Genomic DNA, 10,915 nt, shown 5'->3' with positions numbered 1-10,915 from the left:
TGTGTGTGTGTGTGTGTGTGTGTGTGTGTGTGTGTGTGTGTGTGTGTGTGTGTGTGTGTGTGTGTGTGTGTGTGTGTGCGCGTATGAACCTTGGTAACACACCACCCCAATGACAATATCTAGGTTAAAAACAAGGTGTGCTATCCGTGATTAATGGCCACGTTTAGCTTCTGTGTCCTCACTGTGGCGGGGAGATGTGGAAGCCCTGCCCTGCTTGGCCCGGCCTTCATAGCTTTGCCCGGCCAGGCCACTCACTGCAGGGCCCTGCCTCAATATATTCACTTTCTGGGGAAAGCAGGACTCTGTGAAAAATTGCATTGTTAAAAGTAAAGGGAGAGAGGGCCGAGAGGGGGGGCAGGGGGACTGAAAGAGCTCAAGCTTTTCTGAAAATCCATCTGTAGGAGCAAAGAATGGCCCGATAGAGCCGAAGGTATTTCACTGCTGCAAAGCGTAGAGACGGTCATCTCCAAAGACTGACCAAGGTCGAGGTCTGATGGGGTCACCTTTTTGTTTCAAGCTAGTGCTGTGTGATGTGCAACAGCCTCAGATTTACAATCCCCACGCAATCCTCAAACTAAGACACCGTGCGATCACCACATTTATCACACATTTAGTCAAAACCACTGCAAATCAACAACACAACAGCCAATCACACGGGGTCCTTACGCTGACGAGCATCTGAGGGAAGGGTCCGCGAGAGTTCTCCGGAACGTTGACGGGGGGAATGACCCAGTCTCTCTTCTGGCGCCGCAGGCCCCCGGAGCGGCGGCCTCTTGATCCCGGGAACATGATGACCGTCGGCGGGGCGCGGACCTCCGCCCCCTTCTTCTTCTCTTTCATCTCTGGGACCTTGGCCTCCTCTTCTGTGACCTTTAACAACACGCCAAAAACAACACAAACAGCAGAGTCTCATTTGGGGCATAATGGTACGTGTTGATTGAAGACAGAGGAGAGCTATCCGGCATTAACATTTGTGTGTTGCTGCGGATCCAGATTCCCAGTGCCAGGGTTGTTTTGTAAGGTCAAAAAATACGTTTGTTTTTTTTAGCAAGAACAAGCAGGCAGAGAAATATCATTCCAAGTTGCTTTTCTGATTTGGCACATTCGTTGGTATTTTGTTATGATGTTGTTATGTTGTCGTATTTACACCACAACAAGTGAGGCTGTCTGAGATCAGCTCTAGCATAGAATACAGCCATATATGGTAGAAAATAGATGGTCATCTACTCACAGAACTTTTACTTATCAATCAACCCATCCCAAATTAATAAAATGCAGATGGGAAATTGTTGGCAGGAGAAAACTGAAAGCACTATACAATTATATAAATCGTTGGTATTTGAGGATATTGTAAATGGGCATAGTTCCCAAAACGGATCATCAATAGCACACACGGCATGTTTATATGTATATGTATAGACATATGGATTGATAAGGGCCATGTGACCCTTATCAATCCATCTTCCTGTCTCACATTCTTGTTGGTCTAAAACAACGCCTCACGTACATCATGAATTAGCTTTGTAAAACATTCAAATGAATCCCGCTTCAGGATATCTTCTGTCAAAGTGGTAATGATGATCAAACATAGGTGATGGAGCTACACAGCTTTAGCCGATCCATACGTCTGTGCCCCTAGGCGATCCCAGAGAACTCAGCTCGGCCCTGACTCCCCCTGCACTTCATTTCAAACATCAGATAGACGTGTTCACACCAAGGTTATAATAAGTCCACCGCCTAAACACCTGCTCTTGCGCCCATGCATCGTATTCTCAAGCCCCCCCAGAGGAGAGTAGCTGGTCACATGTTTGTCGTAATCCTAATGGTGCCAAGGTTAGCTAAGAGGTGTGAGATGGACAGCCTATAGCAGGCAGCTACTCCCGCTGTGACTGACATCAACACACCGCAGGTCAGCGGTTAAATAAATAAATACATGAGAACCTGTCACGATCATCATTGTTCAGGTCGGTCTTTCCATCTCGATCACACTCTCATGAGGTAAGATTCCATCCCATCTCTCTCCTCTTTCTCTCTCTCTCCTCTCGTTCTCTCTCTCTCCCCCCTTTTTTCTCTCTCTTGCCCCTTTCTTTATCACTGTCTCTCTCTCATTCTCCATCCCCACTCCCTCCTGAGTAAATTCTGACAGCTGGTCTCAATAGCAGCTATTCTATGTCAGGCGATGTGTGCACCGGCATGTGAAATCCAGGCAAGAGAGCTTAGAAGCCGACTGTCAAATAACGCACTTGGTTTTAGTGAGCTTGTCCGCCCAGCTAACATGCATTTGGTTTTGTTATGTTATGCAGTATGTCGTGTGTTTGATGTGTCATATGTTGCATATGACACATCCACATATATCACATGTGTATACTATCATTAATCATGTATGGAAGAGTTGACACATAGATAAAATAGCTTTTTATATATGGAATATGTTATTCATAATATGTCATATATATATGCTATAATGCATGGTATATTCCATATGCAATAGTGCCATTGCTTATCATATGTTAAATACGATATGCTCTACATATGCTATGCCATGTGTTTTATCTTTTTATCTCTCTATATTTATAGATAATGATCCTCAGAACTTTTGTAAAAAGCTTTTTAATATTATCAAATACATACATACATTCCTGTAATTGAGCAGGAATGTAATCAAGTTCTAATATAACTCATTTCGTTTGGATGAACATTATTGTTTGTGTGTGTGTGCGTGTGTGTGTACGCGTGTGGGAGTATGTGTTCATGCGCGAACCTGTGCGACTGCACTGTGTGAAAATGTGAATTGCATATGTGAGGTTGTCAAATACAAGCAAAAAGAAACCTGTCTCTTCTCGCATATGAAAAAAGGAGGACTTCCATCACCGCCTGCATTTACATATAAAAAGGTAGTGTTTTTAACACCACTTCCAACATGTCATTCCACCTCACTCCCTGTTCCCAGGCATCACCTTCCCTCGTAGCATTCAGCCTTACATTCCTCCCCTGGAGAGGGAAAGCGTATAAGGAAAAGTAAAAAGACAACAAGAAGTGAGAAGAGAAAGAGAAGCAGCAGAACAGAGTGTTCGCATCCGACGGCAACGGCTTCTGGCGCACCATGAAAGCCAGGGGTCCCGCCCTCCTTGTGCATGGTTTCCGCACGCTATAAAAAGCAGGCGCGGCGTCTCTTGTCTTTGTCTCTACCTGTTTCATAACAGCCGCCCGGGCGTCTCTCTCAGAGGGGCCGCCTGGTGTCTGTGTGAGTGGAAACAATCGCTTTCAAGGCTGACTTCATTAGATGAATGCCCGCAAGAGACTTTTAAAAGGCCGCTCAAAAAGGAAAAACAGCCTCTCTCTAAGGGTGAGGTTCGCACACTGACATATGTTGTGGCGTTTTCATGTTTGGTTTTCATCGAGCAGTGTGCCGCAATCAAGACGTCACTCATGTAGGGCAGTCAGGCAGAGGGGAAGGGGGGGGGGTTAAGAAAATAGATCAAAAGTGAGAATTATATATTGTGGAAGGAAGAGAAAGCATGGCGAAAACTGCAATCTCCTCTCCCAGGCTTATCCGCCGAGCAGAGCTCACCGCCAGCGCCATGGAATCAATCAGTCCGCAGCACCTCCGGTGTTATGGATTAGGTGCCAGAAAGATTTAAAAAACGCTAAGTCGTGTTTCACCGGCGCTCCACCTTAAGGGGTGCTAGAGTGACTTTTCTCTATTGTTTTTTTTGAGGGTATGGGTGTGGAGGGCGGGGGTAGGGGGGGTCAGAGTTTACACCAGGACCTCATGTCCTCACGGTTCAGAGCGGACCACCTGGATCCCCCCCCCACCCACACACCCCCGGCCCTCTTCCAGCACCAGACTGCACCAGCCAGGGGATTAGCCAGCCTGCAGACACATGTTGCCGCGCTTCACGTAGCATGCACTTGTGAGACGGGTTCACTCAGACATGAACACGAGCTGCTCCGTATGGTCCGCATTCAGGGTGGTTGTGGACACACAGACAAACACCCCCCCCCCACCCCCCCCCCACACACACACACACACACACACACACACACACACACACACACACACACACACACACACACACACCTGTGTATGGCCTTAAGGAGCTGTGGCTGATGCAAAACGATGTGGTTTTTAGTTTTGGACAGAGCAAGAGTGGACAGACGTATGTTAGGGCCTGGATGGATGAATGCTTTGCCTTTCCATGCAGAGAGAGAGACAGGGACAGAGAGAAAGAGAGAGAGAGAGAGAGAGAGAGAGAGAGAGAGAGAGAGAGAAATAGAGAGGGGAGAGAGGGGTGCTCAGTGGGCTTGACAAGAGGGGCGTCTGCTCTATGCCCCCACAGCGCTGAGGGGCCAAAGGTGGAGCGGACGATGGGTGGGGGGTCAGCTGGAGGGTGGGAGGTGTGGAGTCATTGCGCAATTGGGTGAAGGGAATAAGGGGCATCTGGGATAGGGGTTGTCAGGAGCAGATGTGACCCCCATCTCCTAAATAAGTCATGCTCCAGATACTTCATCTGCTCATGCTAACAGGTAGATCCCCGAGGGTGACCAGACAGAGAGAGAGAGAGAGAGAGAGAGAGAGAGAGAGAGAAAGAATGAGAGAAATAAATAAATAGGGAGAGATAGTGTGATAGAGACTGAACTAGAGTTAGAAAGACAGGAAGAAAGAAAGAGAAAGTAGAGAGAGAAAGATAGAAAGAGAGAGAATGCGAGAAAGAGGGGGAGAGTCAGAAAGAGAGAAATAGATAGAAAGAGAGCGAGAGCGCGCGCGAGAGAGAGAGAGAGGGAGCGAGCGAGCGTGAAGGGACAGAAAGAGAGAGAGATAAATGTGCCCAACAGAGCCGCAGGGTGTTGAGGCTGGGCTTCTCTCCAGTCATGGTGGTACTGCAATTCTGATCAAAGCCAAGTTCCCTCTCTCTATCTATCTACCACACTCTCTATCACTTTCTCTATCAATCACTCTCTCCCTATGGTCTCCCATCTCTCTGTATTTCGCCCTCTCTACTCCCATATATGCAAACTTAGTTGAGAGGGAGAGAGCCATAAAGAACGGAGAGAGAGAGAGAGTAGGAGATAGAGAGCGCGAGTGAGAGAAACTGTGGGAAGCAGTAGGAACAGGAAGGGGAGATATTTAGCCGTCCCTGAATAAACATCCAACGGGAGACGTCTGTGTCCTAAAAGACGCCATCTGTTATACCAAGAACACAAAAAATGTCACTTCGGAAAAGACACAGGGCTCTAGCCAGACATCACAATTCGAAAGAGCAGATTCAACGATTCCAGAGAAATTTCCCATGTGTTTTATTTTTTACCATTAGACCACACAGACACAAAAAAAAACACACACCGACACACACAAACGAAAAAAATACTGCCCCCCCCCACCCCCTCTGTGTGCTTAGAACTATCAAACCGAAAAGCCTCCTGCGCTGCATTTGACACCGCCACACACGCAGAAACTTTGGCCTCTGCGAATCAGCTTAATATTACCATAATTCAAACTTCCCTCTGTCGACACCATATACCCGACCCTGCACCCCCCCACCCCCCGCCCCCAATCCACAAGAAAAAGGAAAAACAAACACATTCTTGAATACATTCCTGCCGGGGTGCACTGGTGCTCTGTGAACACGAGTCAGTGAGTGTGAAATCGATGCGGACCCCAGGCCTGGTGCCATCAGCCTAAGCCAGCTGTCTGGGGTCCCAGATCCCTGCCACCCTCAACCCCCCCCCCCCCCCAACCCGAACCCAAACCCAGCTCACTTTGATATCAGCCAGCCCCTGGCTGCCCAGACATCTGGAAGGTATTATTCAACAAAGCACATCGCACACAATGTGCCATTTCCATAATGTAAAATCAGCTCTGTTTTCATTTCTGGTTGGTGGAGGTAGGGAAGTATGGAGGGTGGGACGGGGGGGTTCCTGCTTGTTTAGATAAAGCGCCGGTAAGCATCAGCTCTGAGTCTCCCCTGTGACCCGCCGGTGTCTCTGGCTGTCTATTCAGCAGCTATGTCATGCTGTGTATGCTGACGCGCTGTGAAAAGCAGACATCTATGCCGCCATAGCTACAGTAACGACCGGTCTCCTGACGCTGTTCTTGTTTCGCCAGAAACGATCTTTCTGTTGAGCTCCTATTACACAGGGAGAGGAGAAGGAAACATAGCAATGAGATGGGTTTATCCTCAAGGGCCTCGGATAACCCCCCTCCTTGTTTGTTTTTTAACAACGTCCCGTCTCTGTCTCTTTCTTTGATTGGTTAAGACATGCGGGCTTTAGCTGTCGACACAAGGTCTTTGAACACAGAGGGGTGTTTCTGTATTCTGATATTAAATGCAATTTAATCGATACAAATAAAGAAGTAAATACCACGGCACGCAACAGCCAAGTCATTAAAACACTCCCGCATAATTCAGTCATTGTTTTGAAATAAACATCCCTTGCAAGTGCTTGTGACAATGATCAAAAGATAAACTCAGCTAAATAAATATCCTTAAATTTACAAATCATAGTTTTAATACGCCCGAGTTCACGCTGTGATGCAGTTGAAATGCATTCCACTCCTTCAAAGGGTATCTAGAATATGTTGTTAATGCTGCATCTTTAATTAACTTTATTAGCATTATATTACCAGGGAGTTTACACAGTACATGTCAGCCCTGGTAAACACAGACTCTGAATTTGCATCATGGCCGCTATTAGTGTAAGCAGGAGCAGTGTCACACGTTTTTATCTGTGGAGCAATGCATCTGTTTAGTCTTAATACAATCTTGACACAATGGGCCATCATCCAATCAGTTGGGATTGTGTGTGTACGTGTGCTTGTGTTTGCATTTTTGCATGTGTGTGTGTGTTAGTGTGTGTTAGTGTGTGTGTGTGTGTGTGTGTGTGTGTGTGTGTGTGTGTGTGTGTGTGTTAGTGTGTGTGCGTGTGTGTGTGTGTGTGTGTGTGTGTGTGTGTGTGTGTGTGTGTGTGTGTGTGTGCAGTGCGCGTGTGCTCGCATCACTATCATGCACACGGGGCAAACAGCTTTGTGAGGGCTCTAGGAATGTGGCAGTGTTGGGTCTGCAACTCCAGGCCTATAATCATGTGTATTGTTGTTACCTAATCTGATGAACAGTGCTTCTGATATCGACTGATATCTGATGTGGCTGCACAGAGCTGAACTAATGAGGGGGCGGTGAATCTGAGGCCACAGCCGAGGCTGGAGCCGGCATTTAACAATGTTAGCTGAAAGCTTGGGCTAGCCGCCGCACAAGCAGACAAGCAGCCTTTTTCCAGTGTCAGCTCATGGCAGAGTGGAACTCATCCTCCCTGTGGGCAGGGTCATTATATCGCTCTGAATCCTGTGTTTCCTTCATCTGCTTCCCATGTCTGTCCACAAATTCTCTGGACTAGTGTCAGAAAGTAGGAGGTATTGTTGCGTGTATCTGTGTGTGTGTGTGTGTGTGCGTGCTGGTGTGCTTGTTGGGTCTGCATGGGTCTTTGGTGTGTGCGTGTCTCACCTCGTTGCCTCCCTCCCGGGGCTCTGGGGGGTTGATCGGGGCCAGTTGGAGCACCGTCTCCCAGACATGTGTGTTGGGCCCTCTGGCAGTGAGCTTGAACTGGACGGGTTCCACCAAACTGGTCCCGTCCTGCCGGATGAAGATGGAGCCATCGGTCCTCACGCCGAACGCGGGCTCGCTGCTCTGGAAGGTCAGCCCTTCGTTTCCCATGCAGTCGTCAAACCTCACTGCAGGCACAGGGAGGAGAAAGCAATAGGGTTTAATACAGAGGGAACTGCAAGTACCCAGACAGAGGCGAATGCACGTACACAGTGAATAGCACGTCTCACGCACCAACACACAAGTAAATCAAACCAACATTAAGGGAACTTTACTAGAACACACACACACACACAGACACACACACACACACACACATACACACACACACACAAACATAGACACAGAAAGACAAAACCACACACAGAAAGACACAACAACATACACACAAGGCAAACCTATTTACAGGAACCACACCCTTAAGCCTGCAGATTGTTTTACTAGAACACACAAGCAAAATTAAACCTGCATTCAAGGACTTTTACTCAAACACACACACACACACACACACACACACACCCACCCACCCACACACAACACACACACACACACACACCCACACACACAACGAAAGCTGCATACGGAGACCTTTACTAGATTCCTCTTCACGGTAAGCATAATGGAAATCCAATAAGCAATCATTCAATGAAAAATGAAGAAGGAAAAAACAAGTCCCTGCTGTCGTATTAAAAATATGTCTATATCCAGCTGCACTAATTAAGCACAATCATTGAACTAATGCAGCGTTAAGAACCATTAGCTTGTATGAGCTGGGATTGAATGACCTGCCTCTCACCCGAGCCAGTGGAGCCTGCTCGTGGCGTGGCGCTTGAGCTCTGCATACACACTCTGTTGACGCCAACCACGTAGCTAATAAAATACCAATGAGCTGGGAAACACACTCAACGCTAACTATATCATTCATTAGGCAACAATAAACCATAGATGAACACACAAACACATCACCGATGCTAAAGGAGGCGTGTGGAGCTCAGACTGGTATAACTTTAGCAGGCGTATTCCGTGCCACTAGTGAGACCATCGTGTGCACTGAGAAAGCTTTCATGATGTTCACCATGGCGACCAATTGGTCAGCTGCGATATCCCTGTGTTTGCCCCAGGAGGGGCTTCTTGGGTGCATTAAGGCAATTTGTGAGTCTAGACAGCAATTCAACAGGGGGGCCATGTATGAAGGTATAAACACGATGTTAGTCCACTTCCTCCCCTCCCTCCATGGATAGCCAAACCAAGTTGCGCCGTTGCCAGGGATGGACTGAGAGTACAGGAAACATTAGGGAACGCTAAAGAGCCTTGAGGAGTCTGAATAGGGCTGTGATCTCAGACAGTGAACTCCTCTAGATGCCGGCCATTGGACAGACACTCAAGCCTGAGCCATTATAATTTGGAAGTATTGACCTCCATAAGTTGAAGGACAGAATATACCCTGTAGTCTTTCTGTCTCAATCTTTGCCACCCCTGAGTGAGATCGAACATGCTCTGCGTTGAGGAAGCATTTGATGTCGTGATGGTGGGGTGGAGGTTGTGGAATGGGAGGGAGACCGCAAATGAACCGGTTGGCAAACGTTTGGATTCAGCAAAATAGACATTTGGAGGCTTGCCTGATTGTATTAGCAGACAGAAAGTTCCCGAGCTAACTCAAAACAGGCTTTATTGTAACGTTAAGTGCTCAGATTGAGGAAACAGTCAACAGGGGTACAAGCTAGTGCAGGTGGTCTGTCATCACTTCATCTCTTCCCCCTCTCTCTCTCTCCCTCTCCTCTATTTCTCTTCACCCTCTCTTATTCTCTCTTTCCCTTCCCCATCTCTCTCCTTCTCTCTCTCTCTCTCCCTCTTCCCCATATCTTATTCTCTCTCTCTCTCTCTCCCTCTTCCCCATCCCTTATTCTCTCTCTCTCTCTCTCACTCTCTCTCTCTCTCTCCCCCATCTCTTATTCTCTCTCTCTCTCTCTCTCTCTCTCTCTCTCTCTCTCTCTCTTTCTCTCTCTTGCTCTGCTCTCATTCTGTGTGTGTCTCTCTCCGTGCTCCAGCCATTGTCTCATCATTCCTCCCTCTCTCAGCTGGGCGTGGAGCCAATGGTGCAGTTGTGTTGCGGTCGTTGAAGGCAGAGGCTGGGGGTAGATGTGGCTTTACACGCACGAGGCTGGTGGGGTGGGGGGCTTGGTTTGACAGAGGAGAGAGATGGGTTGGGGGGGGGGGGGGGGGGGGGGAAGGGGGGGGGGGGGGGGGGGGGGCATATTGATAATCTTAAAACCTTCTGCTGTTCACCCTAAGCCCCGGGCCACGTCTCGTCTTATATCATTGTGCACGTGTGTATAAGAGGCGGGGTGGTTGCGTGCGCACATGCACAGTAGAGAGATGGCACTAGATGGTGCTGGCCAAACTCACTGGTTCGCCCTGTGAGACGGATAAAAAGAGTGTGCTAAAAAGCAAACAAGCTAAGACTGGTTTGTGTTGGCGTATGCGTGATTACAGGGTGTATTGATTTGTCTGATTGGCTGCTTGTCTGTGTCGACAAACCTGAACCGAAACGAAACCGCTGCATTGGCTCTGGAGTGACAGGCCAAAGCGTCCATCCAGGAGAGCCCTGGGGCAGGGACGGAGAGACACAACCAGAACCCAGACAAACATACACATGGGTGGGTCAATAGCATGCTGTATCGTAAGAATAGCTGTGAAAAATTAGCCCATCAAATCAGAGCACAGAAGCTCAATAGTCTGGTGGTCTCACATTAACAAATGTTCTTAAGCAGCGCGCCAAGAATCTGCAGTTCATCTTGGTGTGTCGGAAACAAGCTCAAGGTAAATAAAAAGCACCTTTGAACATTGACAACTCATCTCCCACTAAAACAGTTTTTGGTAATTGTCCATGTTGGTGTGCATAGCATTCAGACCACAAAGCTTATTGATTAGACCTGTGAATGCTGAGGGTCCGCGACTCATTCCTCCCTAATCCATCTGACTCTCAAACACACCCTCATCCCCTTTGTCTTTGTCACACTTTAATTTAGCGTCCTACAAAAATCCAATGGAAAAACATCTTTGCTGCTATTAAATGTTACGCCCATCAAACCACTCAAGCTTTCAGAGGTGTGTTATCCATCACACTCACTATTTTCTCATCTAAGAGAGTACTGCTTCATGATAGAAAAGACAGTTCATGGACACATTGGACCAGTGATTGGACCAATGGAGAACACCAACCCCTGGACCAATGACCTCGCTGGTCCAACGGCCCCTCACAAGCGTGACATGTGTATGACGCAGTACTCTCTTTTATTAGAAAACGACCAGGCATG

General features: G+C 47.8%; 1 protein-coding gene across 1 annotated transcript; it reads right to left on the bottom strand.

The window, feature by feature from the left end:
• Positions 1 to 666: 666 nt before the first annotated feature.
• On the bottom strand, positions 667 to 7,726 carry LOC307091512 (cadherin-4-like; the record flags this gene model as incomplete). Its single annotated transcript, XM_079759144.1, has 2 exons — positions 667 to 870; positions 7,500 to 7,726. Coding segments are annotated over 2 exons (431 nt in total), but the record flags the coding sequence as incomplete, so codon positions are not given.
• Between the last annotated feature and the right edge of the window lie 3,189 nt (positions 7,727 to 10,915).

Source organism: Pollachius pollachius, assembly GCF_949987615.1.
Source record: "Pollachius pollachius genome assembly, contig: scaffold_443, whole genome shotgun sequence".
NCBI lineage: Eukaryota > Metazoa > Chordata > Actinopteri > Gadiformes > Gadidae > Pollachius > Pollachius pollachius.
Note: the sequence above shows the minus strand (reverse complement) of the source record. Positions and strands in the feature narration are given on the sequence as shown.